Raw genomic sequence first — 20,318 nt, 5'->3', positions numbered from 1 at the left:
TTGTCCTCTGCTGTGAGCTTGTGTCTAATGCTGTGTCCCAGCTTATCTATGGGTCTGGGCCATTTGCTTCATTTAGAAATGTTTATGTTTAGAAATGTTTTGGACTAGCACTTCGGAGCTCGATCACACAAGGTGCTGGGCACCCACACCTCCTAGGGAAACCAGAGTGAGCTCAGGTTGCTCAGTACCTTGCAAGACTGAGCGTGTAAATTGGTGTAGCTGTATTGAAATCTTACAACATGCTTACAATGTTGTAACTTGGCCTGGGTTTTTCCTTTGTCTGAATTGACTTCAGTGGATGCGTTGCTTGAATAAGAACCTCCAGGTTTGGGCCTGAGCTTACTCCAGTTAACAGAATTGTCACTTTCATTTTTAAAATAAGAAATACAAAAACATCTACAACACAATAAACTCCTATGCTTCCATTATCTTTAGGAAATATTGTATATGGGAGACCTAAAATCTTTGAAAAATACATAGGTAGATTTACGACAGTCTCTAGTTACGATTTTAAACATTTTCATTATTTTTGTGTGGCGCCTTCACATTTTTGTGACTTTTTCATCCCAGAAGTATACGTTTCCTTTGCATAGTACTGTGCCTCTTTGCTGCAGGAAGCCCCGATCTAATAAAGCACTTAAGTACATGCTTAACTTGAAGTCAACGGGACAACTCACAAGCAAAGTTTAAGCACGTGCTTAAGTGTCTGGATAGATTGGAGCATGTGTTCTTGTGCTCAAGTCATCATTGTCTTCTGTACCAGACACACAAGGAGCCAGATTTCCGGCTGCCTTGCATCTTGTGTTGGTCACTTAACACATGTGAAGGGACTGTAAAGTGCTTCCAAATCATAATGGTTTCATGAAGGGGCAAGGGCTAGAGGATAAGACCACACAAAGCACAAGACAGTAGAAATTGGGGCCAAATATCTGTATTTAGGTGCTTTACAATTTCTTCAAAAAGTATGAGATGATTACTTATGGGGAGTGAATAGCACAAAAGGTCTAGCAGAATTGAGAAGAAATAGACATGTTTTGAGGGAAAAATTAAGAAATACTGAGCCAGATTGTGGCTGACTCTTGTGCAGATGTGCCAGGGAGTTGACTTCAGTGGGAGTTCTTCTGGCCAGTACTGGTATGAGGGTGAACGTTTTAGAGTATTAGTGATTTCAAGTGAACGCCTTAGAGTAAACCGTAAAAACCTACATTATTGCTTAAAGACTATGGGCATTGACATTCAGAAGAGACTTCAGTGAAAGAAAATTCAGTTAACTTGCCGTGTCTAACTGCACCCATAATGTCATCATAAGATGAACATTGATTTCTTCTCCATTGTACATTTCTTCTCCATTGTAAGGTAACTGTTGAATGAACTAATACTTAAAACAATTATCTGTCAACATCCTCTTGAGGGCTGGAAGCACTACGCCTACTAGATTGTGTTCTTAGGGAAAGAGCAATTTAGAGAGTATTGGATTTCATATGGCAGGTATAATGGACATAACCCTCCCTGGTACGATGGTAGGATAGTGTGGCTCTGATTCAGCAATAAACTTCAGCACGTGCCTAAATTTTAGCATGTAAATATTTCCATTGAATTCAGTGGAATTACATGCTTAAAGTCTGGCACATGCTTAGACCTGATTCTATCAAGTACTAATCATAAGTTTTAATTTCACCATGAGTGGCAAATACACTCTTGAAGAGAAGGCTGGAAGGTTAGATAAACGAATAGAGCTGATGGAATCATTCATTGTGAACGATATGGGTGGGAAGGGTTGTTCATTGAATAATTATGTGTGAATAAATCGCTTTATCCTACAAACAGCTGCAGTAAGTAATGTGAAATCATAAGCACTTTCACAAAGCCTGTGGTAATAAATGCAATACACTACACTCTGCATTTGAAAATCTGAGTGTATTTCTCAGATTGAGTGTTTCTCAAAGCTGGGAAAGTGTTGTCCCAATTTTATAGATGGAAACTGGGGCATAGTGTGGCTATGTGATTTGCCCAAGCTCACATAGTGAGTCCAGTGGCAGTCAGGAACTGAACCCCAGTTTAGCTGACCCTGAGGGCAATCCCCTTTAATCTGCGGTGTCCTTTCCACACTAGTCTTGACTACAACTTGGTCGTTTTTCTGTAATCTTTCACGGCTCTTGTCCAGAAACGTTGCTAAGAATTCTTATGGTTTCTGGCTGTTTCTTCAGAAAACTCCACTGATGAGCTGTAGCTATGTTGGTAAAATCTCTAAGCACAACAAAAACACAAGAAATGATGTGCTTTGTTTTAGAACAATGTGTGCAGCATATAGCAAACCCACAAACATTTGGATGAAACAGAGATGGGCTAAAAGCTAAGATTTTAACTCCTTTGAATTTCAGGGTGTGGGAGAAGAATCTATCTATTGTAGCTATAGATTTCTAGAACAACCATCACCATGGTATGTATATAGGCTCCAACAGAACAGATCAGAACTCTAGTCAAAAGCTGCAAGTCACACCATCTCAACCAAGAGGACTGGGATAGGCAATTGAGTAATTCACACATCAAACTGACTACTGTTCACTTGATCCTGTTTTTCCAGGTAAATGCCTATAATACATAATGGATACTCTCACCTAGCCTTTAGCCTCTCCTGCAGAGAAAGAAGTGGAGTGAGTGTGTATGAAAGTGTTTGAACTCACAGGGCATGGTCCTTCATTATACCATGTACAATATTCTCTTATAGCTAATCTGATTTGTAAAGTATTGATCTATTAGGTCTGGAGAGTCTGGGCTTTTCTGCAAAACAATGTCTCAAACACCTGGGTGTCAGTAAACTCTGAGATGTGTGCATAGCTTGTCAGATTGCGTCCACCATTCTGCTCCCTGGCTTTATAGAAGATAGACTAACTATGGCAGCAAGCCTAAAAATAAGCCTACAGGACTTTGTTTTCAGACCTAAAAGAGAGAAGCTTTTGCATGTCTTGGAATTATCAATGCCTTCCACTATGCAGGGAGAGGAGCATTCCTATCTGTGCGTTACAGGTATGGTGATTACTTCACACAATTGTTTTAACCTGATAGAATTCTATCTCATAAACACGCTGCTTATGCTTCTATATTTCACAGGGTGTAACACATAGCAGAAGCTATTTCTTCATAGTAATCTGAATGGGAGTTTTGTTTTTGTTTTTTTACATTTTCAATTTACCATAATTGTAATTTGGGGACATTAGTACATCAGTTTTAAACAAGAGGGGGATTTTTTTAGAGCCAAGTTTGTCTAGAAATGTAAAGAACATTTGACAAGAATCTGTGAACAATATTAAATTAATACATTTGACACTTAACTGCTTTTTAATAGATGGCATTTTCCCTTGAAATTGACTGCACATTTAGATGGAAATGATAGTATTCTCTATTTTGTGTCTCTTAGTGTAGAAGCACTATGGAGATTTGCAGTGTTCTGTAAATGGTTAATAATGATATAATTTTGCAATGGAATTGATATCACCAACCTGGTGACATTTCATGGAGAATATTTGGGATCTGAGCCACACAATTCCAATTACTTGCGTCACCTCTGTGAGAATATATTTTAATTCTGGAGTGAATATGAAAAGCATCATGTTTATGCTGGCAAATAACCTTTGACTCTCCGTATTGCTGCGGATAGATTCTTCATAATAAGAAGACTCTGATGGCAATTCTTATGAAAGTGGTCTTTTATTAAGAAAAACGCATTTAAAATTAATTCCCTATCCACTGTTCAAAGCCATTTTAGAGTGACAATATCTGAGCTCTCTGCATCAACCATTCTGCTCCCTGGACTTTTCAAACATAACTAATTATTTTCAGGGTTTTCAATAACATCACTACTGGTAATGTTCCAGGCAAACATACACCACCCTGAGAAGGTAAGGGAAAAAGTTGGTGTTAAAAACCATATCTCGTGTATTCATCAACCTGAAGAGAGTCAATATTTGCTAGAAGATAATGGGGGTGAAGGGGGAACGTGACTCAAAAGCCTAGTAACACAGAACCGAATTCAATTAAATCTTATGTGCATTTACTTAAAGCTCCCAACTATCTTCAATGTCAGACACGTTTTGACTTTAATTGAAAAATGCAGTATTTGAAGGCGACGGGGATGGGTTTTTTGGATACTTAAACGGTGAAATTAAAGCAAAAAATTCACCTTAAAGATGTTCTTTCCTCATTATTTTATATTCATAATTAATAAAACACACTGATATGTAATGTACATGAATGATCACACAATATTGTTTTCAAGATGTATAAATTTGAGGCATAGCCTATTTCTAATGGGGCTAATATTACCAATTACTAGTTGCTGAATCCCAATCCATGCTAATACAATACAAGACACACTTGTCTGTTGTGAGCACTAGTGACATATTGCAAATATAGCATGATATAAAATTATTTTCCAGTTTATTATAGCCTGTGTACTTTGAACAAAGAGGGTTTTTTTCCCCTACAAGGCTGTAGAATATCTCCACCCCACAAGTAAATGTTTTTACTTTATCAATATAAAACAGCAATACGTTCTGCAAGATGATATAAAAAACATGCATGAAAATGCAAAAAGCAAAATTACACTAAAGGGTCTGAGAAAAGCAAACCAGCAAGACAGTTCCCTCTAAGGCAGCCTCTTACCTAGCTCTACAAAGGCATTTATGAACTATGCCTGTCCCAGGGAGGGATTGGTTTCAGTGATATAACTGAATAGCATTTTTTCCTCTGTCATTCAGTGTGATCTTCCTGTGAGCCTGACAGCCCCATCACATTGACAGATGTTATAGTGACGTACACAATATTTATCTCTATCCACGTACAGTGCTCAGCTATTCATTAGAAAGAGCCCAATTATGTGAGTTAGCCACAGTTTTCCACACTTAGAAGAGTGCCATTCTTGCTGCATACTTCCAGGTCCTGTCCCGCTCCTGTTGACAATGATGGAAGTGACACCACGGAAGGGAGGTGGATCAAGCTCCATATTCATACCCACACATCTCAAGCATGTACAAATAGGCCTGGCATGGTTTACATTAACATAACTATATAGCAGGTTATGATCTTGTGAGTGTTTAATAAGCTTGATATTTCCAACAGCAGTTGTCATCAGCAATTTATGGCAGGGTTATTGTTTTTGTTAATACCAGGCAGCATTAATTGAATGTGTTTAATTTCTTAAAATCCACTAGAACCGTGGATAGTGTCAGTCTTTTGGGGACTGGACTGCCTTACTCCTCTCAACCTTCACTTCATGCAATGTGCACTTGATCACTTAGCTGAACTTATTTTCTAGCACTATCAATAGCCCAGCATATGAGAAGCTGGGGGACAGGAAGAAGAGATATGGTTGAACACCAAAAGGCTGGTACTGGAAGCCACAGTCAGTAGTATTGTTCGACTGAGTTCCATTACCTTTGTTGGGAAGGAAGTAGCTGGGACTTTAAGCCCTGGTCTACACTAGGACTTTAGGTCGAATTTAGCAGCGTTAAATCGATTTAAACCTGCACCTGTCCACACAATGAAGCCCTTTATTTCGACTTAAAGGGCTCTTAAAATCGATTTCCTTACTCCACCCCTGACAAGTGGATTAGCGCTTAAATCGACGTTGCCGGCTCGAATTTGGGGTACTGTGGACACAATTCGATGGTATTGGCCTCCGGGAGCTATCCCAGAGTGCTCCGTTCTGACTGCTCTGGACAGCACTCTCAACTCAGATGCACTGGCCAGGTAGACAGGAAAAGAACCGCGAACTTTTGAATCTCATTTCCTGTTTGGCCAGCGTGGCAAGCTGCAGGTGACCATGCAGAGCTCATCAGCACAGGTGACCATGATGGAGTCCCAGAATCGCAAAAGAGCTCCAGCATGGACCGAACGGGAGGTACGGGATCTGATCGCTGTTTGGGGAGAGGAATCCGTGCTATCAGAACTCCGTTCCAGTTTTCGAAATGCCAAAACCTTTGTCAAAATCTCCCAGGGCATGAAGGACAGAGGCCATAACAGGGACCCGAAGCAGTGCCGCGTGAAACTGAAGGAGCTGAGGCAAGCCTACCAGAAAACCAGAGAGGCGAACAGCCGCTCTGGGTCAGAGTCCCAAACATGCCGGTTCTATGATGAGCTGCATGCCATTTTAGGGGGTTCAGCCACCACTACCCCAGCCGTGTTGTTTGACTCCTTCAATGGAGATGGAGGCAGGACGGAAGTAGGTTTTGGGGACGAAGAAGATGATGATGAGGAGGAGGTTGTAGATAGCTCACGGCAAGCAAGCGGAGAAACCGGTTTTCCCGACAGCCAGGAACTGTTTCTCACCTTAGACCTGGAGCCAGTACCCCCCGAACCCACCCAAGGCTGCCTCCTGGACCCAGCAGGCGGAGAAGGGACCTCTGGTGACTGTACCTTTTAAAATGCTATACATGGTTTAAAAGCAAGCATGTGAAAGGATTACTTTGCCCTGGCATTTGCGGTTCTCCTAGATGTAGTCCTAAAGCCTTTGCAAAAGGTTTCTGGGGAGGGCAGCCTTATTTTGTCCTTCATGGTAGGACACTTTACCACTCCAGGTCAGTCACACATACTCGGGAATCACTGTAGAACAAAGCATTGCAGTGTATGTTTGCTGGCATTCAACCAAAATCCGTTCTTTATCTCTCTGTGTTATCCTCAGGAGAGTGAGATATAATTCATGGTCACCTGGTTGAAATAGAGTGCTTTTCTTCAGGGGACACTCAGAGGAGCCCATTCCTGCTGGGCTGTTTGCCTGTGGCTAAACAGAAATGTTCCCCGCTGTTAGCCACAGGGAGGGGGGAAGGTTGAGGGGGTAGTCACGCGGTGGGAGGAGGCAAAATGCGACCTTGTAACGAAAGCACATGTGCTATGTATGTAATGTTAACAGCAAGGTTTACCCTGAAAGAGTGTAGCCACTGTTTTATAAAATGTGTCTTTTTAAATACCGCTGTCCCTTTTTTTTTCTCCACCAGCTGCATGTGTTTCAATGATCACAGGATCTTCTCCTTCCCAGAGGCTAGTGAAGCTTAGAAAGAAAAAAAAATGCACTCGCGATGAAATGTTCTCCGAGCTCATGCTGTCCTCCCACACTGACAGAGCACAGACGAATGCGTGGAGGCAAATAATGTCAGAGTGCAGGAAAGCACAAAATGACCGGGAGGAGAGGTGGCGGGCTGAAGAGAGTAAGTGGCGGGCTGAAGACCGGGCTGAAGCTCAAATGTGGCGGCAGCATGATGAGAGGAGGCAGGATTCAATGCTGAGGCTGCTGCAGGACCAAACCAGTATGCTCCAGTGTATGGTTGAGCTGCAGCAAAGGCAGCTGGAGCACAGACTGCCACTGCTGCCCCTCTGTAACCAACCGCCCTCCTCCCCAAGTTCCATAGCCTCCACACCCAGACGCCCAAGAACGTGGTGGGGGGGCCTCCGGCCAACCAGCCACTCCACCACAGAGGATTGCCCAAAAAAAAGAAGGCTGTCATTCAATAAATTTTAAAGTTGTCAACTTTTAAAGTGCTGTGCTTAAAGTGCTGTGTGGCATTTTCCTTCCCTCCTCCACCACCACTCCTGGGATACCTTGGTAGTCATCTCCCTATTTGTGTGATGAATGAATAACGAATGCATGACTGTGAAGCAGCAATGACTTTATTGCCTCTGCAAGCAATGATTAAAGGGAGGAGGGGAGGGTGGTTAGCTTACAGGGAAGTAGAGTGAACCAAGGGGCGGGGGGTTTCATCAAGGAGAAACAAACAGAACTTTCACACCGTAACCTGGCCAGTCATGAAACTGGTTTTCAAAGCTTCTCTGATGCGTACCGTGCCCTCCTGTGCTCTTCTAACCGCCCTGGTGTCTGGCTGCGCGTAACCAGCAGCTAGGCGATTTGCCTCAACCTCCCACCCCGCCATAAACATCTCCCCCTTACTCTCACAGATATTGTGGAGCACACAGCAAGCAGTAATAACAGTGGGAATATTGGTTTCGCTGAGGCCTAAGCGAGTCAGTAAACTGCGCCAGCGCGCCTTTAAACGTCCAAATGCACATTCTACCACCATTCTGCACTTGCTCAGCCTGTAGTTGAACAGCTCCTGACTACTGTCCAGGCTGCCTGTGTACGGCTTCATGAGCCATGGCATTAAGGGGTAGGCTGGGTCCCCAAGGATACATATAGGCATTTCAACATCCCCAACAGTTATTTTCTGGTCTGGGAATAAAGTCCCTTCCTGCAGCTTTTGAAACAGACCAGAGTTCCTGAAGATGCGAGCATCATGCACCTTTCCCGGCCATCCCACGTTGATGTTGGTGAAACGTCCCTTGTGATCCACCAGAGCTTGCAGCACTATTGAAAAGTACCCCTTGCGGTTTATGTACTCGGCGGCTTGGTGCTCCGGTGCCAAGATAGGGATATGGGTTCCGTCTATAGCCCCACCACAGTTAGGGAATCCCATTGCAGCAAAGCCATCCACTATGACCTGCACATTTCCCAGGGTCACTACCCTTGATATCAGCAGATCTTTGATTGCGTGAGCTACTTGCATCACAGCAGCCCCCACAGTAGATTTGCCCACTCCAAATTGATTCCCAACTGACCGGTAGCTGTCTGGCGTTGCAAGCTTCCACAGGGCTATCGCCACTCGCTTCTCAACTGTGAGGGCTGCTCTCATCTTCGTATTCATGCGCTTCAGGGCAGGGGAAAGCAAGTCACAAAGTTCCATGAAAGTGCCCCTACGCATGCGAAAGTTTCGCAGCCACTGGGAATCGTCCCAGACCTGCAACACTATGCAGTCCCACCAGTCTGTGCTTGTTTCCCGAGCCCAGAATCGGCGTTCCACAGCATGAACCTGCCCCATTAGCACCATGATGCATGCATTGTCAGGGCCCATGCTTTCAGAGAAATCTGTGTCCATGTCCTGATCACTCACGGGACCGCGCTGACGTCGCCTCCTCGCCCGGTATCGCGTTGCCATGTTCTGGTGCTGCATATACTGCTGGATAATGCGTGTGGTGGTTAATGTGCTCCTAATTGCCAAAGTGAGCTGAGCGGCCTCCATGCTTGCCTTGGTATGGCGTCCGCACAGAAAAAAGGCGCGGAACGATTGTCTGCCGTTGCTCTGACGGAGGGAGGGGCGACTGACGACACGGCTTACAGGGTTGGCTTCAGGGAGCTAAAATCAACAAAGGGTGTGCCTGTACATCAAGGAGTATTTCAGGCAGGACTGCACGGAGGGTTCCAATAAGAAATGGTGCACCTAAGTTATCGTTGTTATTGGAACAAGGAGGTTAGCCTGGCCTCTGATTGATACATGGCTAGATTTACCTCGCTGCACCTTCTCTGTGAGTGACTGCAGTGTGATCTAGACAGGGGAGGAGGCAAATGAGTACAAAACAAATCTGGTCTATTTCTTGTTCTGACCCACTCCATCTATCTTTTACATCTTTGGCTGGCAGCAGATGGTGCAGAAGGACTGCATGCCATCCACATCTCATGGCTGCTCGGCAGAAGATGGTACAATACGACTGCTAGCAGTCCGTATCGCCTGCCCGCTCACCATAAGACGGTTCAATAGGACTGCAGGACTAAAGAGAATGACCTGGTCAAGTCACTCCAAATTTAGTCCCTGCGCCCATGTCTGCCCAGGCGCTCCCAGCCGACGTGGCCAGGAGCACCTCGGACACGATGAGGACGACTACCAATCATATTGCACCGTCTGCTGCCAGAAGGCAATGGGTTGCTGCTACTGTGCAGCAAAGCCGTACCGCGTCTGCCAGCACCCAGGAGACATAGGGTGACGGTTACCTGAGCTGGCTCCATGCTTGCCGTGGTATGGCGTCTGCACAGGAAACTCATGAAAAAAGGCACGAAATGATTGTCTGCCCTTGCTTTCACGGAAGGAGGGAGGGAACGGGGGCCTGACGACACGTACCCAGAACCACCCGCGACAATGTTTTAGCCCCATCAGAGTGCTCCATTGTGACTGCTCTGGACAGCACTCTCAGATGCCCGATTGTTTGCCATTGCTCTGACGCTGGGAGGGGCGCTTACAGGGTTGGCTTCAGGGAGCTAAAATCAACAAAGGGGGTGGCTTTACATCAAGGAGTATTTCAGGCAGGACTTCACGGAGGGTTCCAATAAGAAATGGTGCACCTAAGTTATTGTCCTTATTGGAACAAGAAGGTTAGCCTGGCCTCTGATTGATACATGGCTAGATTTACCTCGCTGCACCTTCTCTGTAAGTGACTGCAGTGTGATCTAGAAGAATGAGTCCCCTAGACGGGGGGGGGGAAAGCAAATGAGTACAAAACAAATCTGGTCTATTTCTTGTTTTGATCCACTCCATCTATCTTTTACATCTTTGGCTGGCAGCAGACGGTGCAGAAGGACTGCATGCCATCCACATCTCATGGCTGCTCGGCAGAAGATGGTACAGTACGACTGCTAGCAGTCCATATCGCCTGCCCGCTCACCATAAGACGGTTCAATAGGACTGACTGCAGGACTAAAGAGAATGACCTGCTCAAGTCACTCCAAATTTAGTCCCTGCGCCCATGTCTGCCCAGGCGCTCCTGATCGACCTCACAGAGGCGACCAGGAGCACCTCAGACATGACGATGACGGCTACCAGTCGTACTGTACCATCTGCTGCCACAAGGCAAGGGGTTGCTGCTACTGTGTAGCAATGCCGTACCGCGTCTGCCAGCACCCAGGAGACATAGGGTGACGGTTACCTGAGCGGGCTCCATGCTTGCCGTGGTATGGCGTCTGCACAGGTAACTCAGGAAAAAAGGCGCGAAATGATTGTCTGCCCTTGCTTTCACGGGGGGAGGGAGGGAACAGGGGCCTGACGATATGTACCCAGAACCACCCGCGACAATGTTTTAGCCCCATCAGGCATTGGGATCTCAACCCAGAATTCCAATGGGCAGCGGAGACTGCGGGAACTGTGGGATAGCTACCCACAGTGCAACGCTCCGGAAGTCGACGCTTGCCTCGGTACTGTGGAAGCGCTCCGCCGAGTTAATGCACTTAATGCACTTAGAGCATTTTCTGTGGGGACACACACACTCGAATATATAAAACCGATTTCTAAAAAACCGACTTCTATAAATTCGACCTAATTTCGTAGTGTAGACATACCCCAAAAGACCTAAGTCTTGTCCGTTCTGGATGTAATTCAGTGTTCCCATGGCACTCTTTGTAACAGCAGGAGTTACCTTCACCTTTAGCCGGCTGTGCTCCGGTTCCCACAGGGTTGCCTCCTCCTGCCCCAGATGTGGCTGTATTTCAGTGGTGAAGTGTTTCCTACAGGGCAGGACTGTGGCTGACTATTGCTCAGGTGACCTCATGCAGAAGCCAGGCACACTGTAGTCCTTGCACTCAGCTGAGCATAGAGACCGCTCCGTCCTTGAAACCCCAGGCTACTAGGCAACTCAAAGGAAGAGGCGCAGGGGGTGGGGTGGGGGGCATTGTCTGCCCCTCTTCCCTACTCCATGCCAGAACTGGCTAGTCAGAGGGTACATGCTGCATCTTCCAAGGGAATGTGCACGCTACGCCACTTCTTGAGAGTCTAGGTGCTCTGGAAGGAAGCCCAATCCTTCCTGACACTTAACATGGGGTGGTGTGACTCCACACTGACCCTGGGCTGGGCAAGTGTCTGTCAGGCTGCATACATAGAAGGCCAGAGGGTGTGCATAATGCACTCTGGGGAGCTTTGTAAAAATGCTTTCAGATTGCACAGGAGCTGTTATTGCGTCCACGAGGAAGCTTTCTCACTGTGTTTGAACAGCCAACTCCTGTGCATGATAGATGCTGATGCCATGTGGACTATCTCTACCCCAGAAAGGCATCCTCTTACAGTATCTTACAGTGTCTTGGCAGAAGAAGAACCCCCCCTTTCCCTCCATGACAGTAATGGAAAGCAAGTTCAAATACTTGGTTTGTTAAACTCTGGCTTGACTATAGTGGGTGTAGACACATTGCATTAACCACTATGCAGGCAATGCATCCCTCCAGTTGAATGGAGAAATCACCTAAAAATCCAGATTCCCCACGTTCACTAAATGAAATACTTGTACTTTTCTTTGTTCTGCATTTAACTTTATTTGTTATTATTTCCTGTCCAAGTTACCGGAGAAAAAGATGTGAAAATCACCTATGTGATCACCTTGGAGGAGAAGACAAGCAGCCAGTACAAAATCGATTGTATGTGGCTGCTGAAAGATCTAACCTTGATAGATGGAAAAGAGGCCATGCAAGTAAGTCTAATTGCGCTGCGTACGTTACCTCACAGATAATTTGTGGGGATACTGTGAAGGTTCTTGTAAGGCACCTCACCATCACCTGCCCTTAGCAGGAAGTAGTCTCATCTGTGCTGTAGATACTTAATTGACATGTAAATGGCCAGCTAGATAAACATTTCTTTTCTGACATGAAACTTGATTTCCCCTTTGCAGGTGACCAGTCCCTAAACACAGGCCTCATAATTTTCAGTGTATGTACATAAGTCTTTACACAACATTCATGCCGGCCTTTCGCAACAATACTAAGAACCAGGGTGACACTAGCTTTTATTTGAGACTTCACATGACACTCTTTGGTGAACTGGAATGCACGTGTCAGATGCCAGAGATGGCGGTAACCCCTAGGGACCCGCGCTGTGCCCTCTGCCAGTTGGCACTAAGAGGTTCCTGGGTCACAGATGCTTAACTGTGGTTTTCTATCAAGGAGAGGACTAGAATTAAAAAAATGTCTTCAGCTACATTGATTGGGTAAAATCAGTGTCTAACAATGGTGAATTGGGCCTTTTCAGATATTTTTTTGGTATGAATATTTGTCTTGGCATATGAAATCTCAAAATGTGCCTGCCTGCCACTCCCACTCCAGTTATTTTCATGCCAAGGTGCCGGGTAAAACGTTTGAAAGCACTTAAGTTATGATGGCTTCTAAATGCCATTTTCAGAAGTGCCTTAGTCACTTAACCCCGCAGTTGTTTTCCTCAGGCTCAGTTTGTATTCCTCCTATGGAACAGAATTTGTAGCCTAGGGGTGAAGAGATTGGGGGATGCCCACGTTAGTGCTGAGTGTCCTATGAAACTAAGTCCTAGGCTTTATCCTAGATATCAAAGGCGACTGGTTTTTCTGGCATGAATAAAATAGCCTGATTGGGGAAACAGCCAACGTAGCACATGCTCTTCCCACAGGTGTCCTTGTGTGAAATCTACTCCAGCTCGAAAGATCTGAAAAGCCCAAACCCTGGTCAGCAGCTGGCCTGTGAAGAGATACTTTGGCTGTTTGGTTGCTTTGGGGAAGTGTGGGGGGGAAAGAAGACAAGATAAGAAACACTTGCACTTTTAATGCACCACTCTGCATATTTGGGTGGAGGAAGGAAACCTACAAGAAAAAACACACTATGCGCATACAACAGATGTAAATATTCAGAATACAGTCAACCACATGTTTACTGCCCACTATCTGCGGTAACCCAAACCAATGTCTTGGACTTCATGCCTAAGACTTGCTGCCCATCTCTTCATGTCACTCTGTCCTTAGGTCTAAATCCTCAGCTGGCAAGGGGCAGGCAAAGATGGTTAAGTGACTCAAACCAGCCTCAAGCGCAAGTTAGAGACAATTTCATGCTGTGCTCTGGTCCCACCTTCCCTGGATCCCCTTTTGCCCCAATCTGCTTCTACCATGCTTCTTAAACCAAGAGGAACAGGTATGTGGAGCCAACTATGCCAGCTTCACATCACCGAGCGTTCCCCTACAGCAAGAGAACCCCAACTTTCCAGGTGGTTTGCATTGCCTTAGATGGAATGGGGGCCCAGGATCTGGCTCTCTGAAATGGTAAACTCTTCAGGGCAGAGACTATATCTTTGTCTGTGTTTGATGTATCATCTAGCACAATGCGGCCCTAATCTTGACTGGGGCCTCTGGTTGCTACAGTAAAATAAATATGAAATACTAGTCAGCATGTGTCTTGCATATTGGCTATATACTTCTTATACAGCTATACTTCTCATAGCTGGCTGACAGCTCTTAGATTACATAATGCTTGTTTTAATTTGTAGGATTATCCCAAAATTGACATGCATTATGAACATGTTTATAGCTGGGAAGCCTTCAGCACTGCAGTCAAATATGCATTTACACGCTGCATAAGGAAAATGAGTAAAATTCACTACAGAAGGGACATTGCGTTTGTGAATTTTGACGACGATCATATGAGTGACACTGGACTCTTCCAAGTATCTGAAGATACGATGTATACAGGTTTTGAACTGTGCATGCCTTCTGGGCTGCTTATAGGAATACAACTGGGTGCAATGCTCCGCGCTTGAGCCCTATTAAAACTGACCTAATTGATGTTATACCTAACAACCTCTACTCTGAATACTTTAGGCCTGATTCTGAGCTCGCTTACACCAATACCAATCCGAAGTTACTGCATCACAGTCAGGGGAGTTACACCTGGTGCAGAGTGAGACCAGAATCTGGGCCGTTATGTATACTGCACGTTCAATGCTATATAAACTTTCAACAAAGTAAATACACCTAGGTCTAATAAACTGCCCATGTGGTACCGTTTTGCATGTGGAATTATCATGGAGCAAGTCTTTATTGTCTCATGAGAAAGCGTAGGTTTGTTTTGTTTTTGATTGGTTGTTTTTCTTGTAATTTAAATAGTTCCTAGAGCTTCAGCAGAAACTGGCTCCCAAGAATCGTCCAGCTTTAACAAATTGTCCTTGATTTAGTATGTTCCTTTGACATTGTTCACCCAAAATTTCCCCTTATGGTCAGGAAAGAGAATCAAGAATAGAAAACACCCACTTGATTTCAAGCATCAGTTGGATGAAAATTAAATATTTAAGTAATTTTGCTCCGTAGAAATAATACCTTTTACTCTTGTAAGGCCTGAATATTCATAGAAGAACTTAATTCCTAGCATCTAAGCTCTCCCTACAGTACTCCGCTATAAACTATGTTAAGAATCTTCATGCAACCAAACCGTAATATGTCTTTTAAAACAGTGGTTCTCAACCAGTGGTCCGGGACTGGGGGGGCCGTGAGCAGGTTTCAGGGGGGCCACCCAGCATTAGACCTGCTGAGGCCAAGGGCAGAAAGCTGAAGCCCCACCACATGGGGTCGAAGCCCAGGGCCCCAAGTCCCGCCATCCGGGGCTAAAGCCAAAGCCTGAGCAACTTAGCTTCACGAGGCCCCCTGTGGCGTGGGGCCCCGGGGGCAGTTGCCCTGCTTGCTACTCCCTAAGGCTGTCTCTGGCTTTTATATGCAGAAAAACAGTTGTTGTGGCACAGCTGGGCCATGGAGATTTTATAATATGTTGAGGGGGGGGGAGGGAGGGGAAGGGCCTCAGAAAGAAAAAAGTTGAGAAACCCTGTTTTAAAACGTATCCATCTAAAGTTATTTGCTTGTTAAACCAAAAAATAAATGTCAATTGTTTTGCAGAGTGTTTGTGCTAAGAAATATTTCCAAATGTTCTGAAACAAAACATTGATCAAAAACAGATATCCTGGACATGCCCTTATTGTAATCCCAAGCATTTCACACTCTCCTTGGTCTATTCCACAGTGCAGACTGAATGTCTTTTATTAAAGGATCATTTCAGACACTTGTACGTGTAGCTTGTTGTCTTCTTTCTTGTTCCCTGTGTGGACTGGAAATATTAGACCATTCAACTTCTCAATACGTCGCAAGGATTTGTTTCAAGCAGGGCTATAGTTCCTACTGTGTTGAAATGACAGTCCTCGTTCCAGGTGACGGTACTCCCGCTCCTTTTGCTAATGCAAAATGAGGAGGTAACTGGAGGACCTGGATTAGCATTTGGTGCATTGTTATTGCAAATGGAAAAAAATTAGGGCTGTCAATTAATCGCAGTTAACTCGCGTGATTAACTCAAAAAATTATTCATGATTAATCGCAATTTTAATAGCACTGTTAAACAATAGAATACCAATGGAAATTTATTAAATATTTTGGATGTTTTTCGACATTTTCTTATATATTGTATTCTGTGTTGTAACTGAAATCAGTGAATATTATTTTTGATTACAAATATTTGCACTGTAAAAATGATAAACAAAAGAAATAGTATTTTTCAATTCACCTCATACAAGTCCTGTAGTGCAATCTCTTTATCGTGAAAGTGCAATTTACAAGTGTAGATTTTTTTTTGTTACATAACTGCACACAAAAACAAAACAATGTAAAACTTCAGAACCTACGAGTCCATTCAGTCCTCCTCCTTGTTCAGCCAATCGTGAAGACAAACAAGTTTGTTTACATTTACAGGAGATAATACTGCCCTCTTTTTATTTACAATGTCACCTGAAAGTGAGAACAGGCATTTGCATGACACTTTTGTAGCCAGCATTGCAAGGTATTTATGTGCCAGATATGCTAAACATTCATATGCTCCTTCATGTTTCAGCCACCATTCCAGAGGACATGCTTCCATGCTGATGGCACTCGTTAAAAAATGTGTTAATTAAATTTCATGACTGAACTCCTTGGGGGTGAATTGTATTTCCCCTGGTCTGTTTTACCCACATTCTGCCATATATTTCAAGTTTTGCAGTCTCGGATGATGACCCAGCACATGTTCATTTTAAGAACACTTTCGACGCAGATTTGACAAAACACAAAGAAGGTACCAATGTGAGATTTCTAAAGATAGCTACAGTACTCGACCCAAGGTTTAAGAATCTGAAATGCCTTCCAAAATCTGAGAGGGATGAGGTGTGGAGCATGCTTTCAGAAGTCTTAAAAGAGCAATATTCCGATGCAGAAACTACAGAATCTGAACCACCAAAAAAGAAAATCAACTTTCTGCTGGTGGTATTTGACCAATAAAATGAAAATGAACATGCGTCAGTCCACTCTACTTTGGATTGTTATTGAGCAAAACCCATCATAAGAATGGATGCATGTCCCCTGAAATGGTGGTTGAAGTCTGAAAGGACATATGAATCTTTAGCGCATCTGGCACGTAAATAACTTGTGATGCTGGCTACCACAGTGCCACGAGAATGCCTGTTCTCACTTTCAGGTGACATTGTAAACAAGAAGCGGGCAGCATTATCTCCTGCAAATGTAAACACACTTGTTTGTCTGAGCAATTGGCTGAACAAGAAGTAGGACTGAGTGGACTTGCAGGCTCTAAAGTTTTACATTGTTTTATTTTTGAATGCAGTTATTTTTGTACATAATTCTACATTTGTAAGTTCAACTTTCATGATAAAGAGGTTGCACTACAGTACTTGAATTAGGTGAATTGAAAGATACTATTTCTTTTATTTTTTTATAGTGCAAATACTTTTAATAAAAAATAAATATAAAGTGAGCACTGTACACTTTTGTATTCTGTGTTATAATTGAAATCAATATATTTGAAAATGTAGAAAACATCCAAAAATATTTAAATAAATGGTATGCTATTATTGTTTAACAGTGCGATTAACCTCAATTAATTTTTTAAATTGCGCGATTAATCATGATTAATTATTTTAATCGATTGACAACCCTAAAACCCCCCCAGGAGAAGTCTTTTCCAAGCCATGGGCCAGGTCCTGCTCACCTTCCTCATAAGAGTAGCCCCAATGACTTCCCCAAGTTACGTACAGGCCTCTCCACTCCCGTGTACAGTAAAAGCACAAGATGGTCTTGATTTTCTTTTTAGCATGTGTGTAACATTCCACGGCTGGGTCTGAGCCTCGTCCTTCTCACTGGCTGTCAGTCAGAAACAAAGCTCCACTGCAGTCTCAAGCGTAACGGAAATGAGAAAATCCCAGAGGAGAGTGAATGGCCAGGGCCACCATCATAGTTGCTAATCCTTCGGGGACTACAGGGTTTTGTAACATCACTCATAGCAATAGAAGCTGGACTTTTTCTATGCCTGCGGTTTTTGTCAGCGGATGGCTCTCCTGCAAACGAACACCTCCGAAGTTCAGCCACTACCAAGGCAAGGGGCCAACCTGAGAGAAACAGAGCTAGAGAGAGCTAAAGAACATGCAAAAGCTTTCCCAGCTATCTGGCTAAGGGGTAAGTTGCTGAGTCATCTGTGGTCTGTCTATTTCCAGCCGTACCATTTCTCAAAATGGTAGAGAATCTCAAAATGACTCATCGCTTTGAGGTAGGAGAAGTGAGCATAGTGGTTTGGATTCAAGCATTAGCTTATTGGGGATGATAATTAGTCCCAGTGGGACTACGTGTTCCTTTGGCTGTGTGGCGGCTGTGCGTGATTTCCCTTCCGCGAATCGTGCAGCTGCTGCCTAGCTGGCAAGTACGGAATCAAACTCCTGTGATCCAGATGGACAACTGTACATATGGCATTGCTAATTCCTCCATAGGACATGCCAGAATGTCTTAACCTTAGGTGGTTTGGCAGTGGAAGCCATTATAACCTTCCGAAGTGCAATTAACATACTACGTAGTATTTCTTCTTGATTCTCTTTTGATTCCCTTCTCTTTCCCCTATTTCTTACATGGGAGGGAGTAAATGAAACACTACCAACTCAGCCACAAGTATGTAAGGGCTTTCATTATCTCCAGAAAACATAATACCTGGCTTCTTAGGGTGTGTCTACACTGTATGCTCAGCCTGGGCTCTCGTGCTGGTTTTCATAGACTCCAAGGCCAGAGGGGATCATTGTGATCAGCCAATCTGAGCTCCTGTATAACACAGACCAGAGAACTTCCCTGAAATAATTCCTAGAGCAGATCTTCTAGAAAAACATCCAGTCTTGGTTTAGAAATTGTCAGTGATGGAGAATCCACCACAACCCTTGGTAAATTGTTCCAATGGTTGATTACTCTCACTGTTAAAAATGTATGCTTTATTTCCATGCTGAATTTGTCTGGCTTCAACTTCCAACCATAGAACCATGTTATGCCTTTCTCTGCTAGATTGAAGAGCCCATTATTAAATATTTGTTCCCTTATAGACCAGAGGTTGGCAAACTATGGCCAGTGGGCCATATCTGGCCAGTGGGACCATCCTGCCCGGCCCTTGAGCTCCTGGCAGGGGATCCTAGCCCCTTCCATGCTGTCCCCCCTCACCTTCAGCTCACCTTGCCACCAGCACTCAGGGCGGCGGGGCTGCGAGCTCCTGTTGAGCAGTGCAGCTGCGAGAGCCACCGGCCTGCCCTGGTGCTCTAGACTGCACGGCGGCATGGCTGGCTCCAGCCGGGCGGCACAGCTGCCAGTCCTGGTGCTCTGAGTGGCATGGTAAGGGGGCGGGGAGCGGGAGGGTTGGATAAGGGGCAGGGAGTCCTGGGGGGGTGGTCAGGGGACAGGGAACAGGGGTGGTTGGATAGGCGTGGGAGTTCCGGGGGGCCTGTCAGGGGTCGGGGGTGTAGACAGGGGTCGGGGCAGTTGGGGGACAGGGAGCAGGGGGGGTTGGATCGGTCGGGAGTTTTGAGGGGGGCAGTCAGGGGGCAGGAAGTGGGAGGGGGTGGATGGGGGTAGGGGCCAGGCTGTTTGGGGAGGCACAGCCTTCCCTACCCAGCCCTCCATACAGTTTCAGAACCCCGATGTGGCCCTCAGGCCAAAAAGTTTGCCCACCCATTTACAGACTGTACTCAAGTCACCCTCGAACCTTCTTTTTATTAAACTAAATAGGTTGAGCTTTGAGTCCATCATTATAATGCATGTTTTCTAATTCTTTGATCCTTCTGTGGCTCCTCTCTGAAACCCGCTCCAATTTATCCACATCCTTCTTGAATTGTGGGCACCAGGACTGGATACGTGATTCCAGCAGGGCCAAATATAGAGTAAAATAATCTCTCTGCTCTTACTCACGATTCCCTTGTTTATGCATCCCTTGAGTTCATTAGCTCTTTTGGCCACAGTGTCACACTGGGAACTCCTACTCAGCTGATTATCCACCACGACCCCCCAAATCTCCTTTTAGTCCCTGCTTCCCAGAATAGAGTCCCCCATCCTGTAAGTAAGGCCTATGTTCTTTGTTCCCGGATGTTTACATTTACATTTAGCCATACTAAAATGCATATTGTTTGATTGTGTCCAGTTTCCCGAGCAATCCACATCACACTGAATCAGTGCCCTGTCTTCTTTGTTATTTATCGCTCCCACAATTTGTGTGTTGCCTGCCATCTTTATCACAGACAATTTCATGTTTTCTTCCAAGTCATTAATAAAAATGTTAATCTAAGGGGACTGTTGCCCCCTTACTAACAGTCAGTGGGGGTGTTTTGGTTGGCTAGCTCTCAGTACAAAAAGGGGAAGGGGCTATGGGAAACCAGGACCCTGAGACTGATAGTCTCCAGGAACAA

The 20,318-nt window shown here is 44.7% G+C and overlaps 1 protein-coding gene across 1 annotated transcript; it reads left to right on the top strand.

Annotated features, from left to right (window-relative positions):
* The first annotated feature begins 1,679 nt into the window (after window positions 1-1,679).
* Window positions 1,680-14,348, top strand: LOC140916436 (exocyst complex component 1-like). The gene is made up of 3 exons (XM_073358085.1): window positions 1,680-1,767; window positions 12,137-12,267; window positions 14,079-14,348. Exons 1-3 carry the CDS (start codon window positions 1,680-1,682, stop codon window positions 14,346-14,348), a joined length of 489 nt encoding a protein of 162 aa, XP_073214186.1.
* Window positions 14,349-20,318: the final 5,970 nt, after the last annotated feature.

Source organism: Lepidochelys kempii, chromosome 8 (assembly GCF_965140285.1).
Source record: "Lepidochelys kempii isolate rLepKem1 chromosome 8, rLepKem1.hap1, whole genome shotgun sequence".
Taxonomy (NCBI): domain Eukaryota; kingdom Metazoa; phylum Chordata; order Testudines; family Cheloniidae; genus Lepidochelys; species Lepidochelys kempii.
This window is presented reverse-complemented; position numbering and strand designations above follow the sequence as displayed.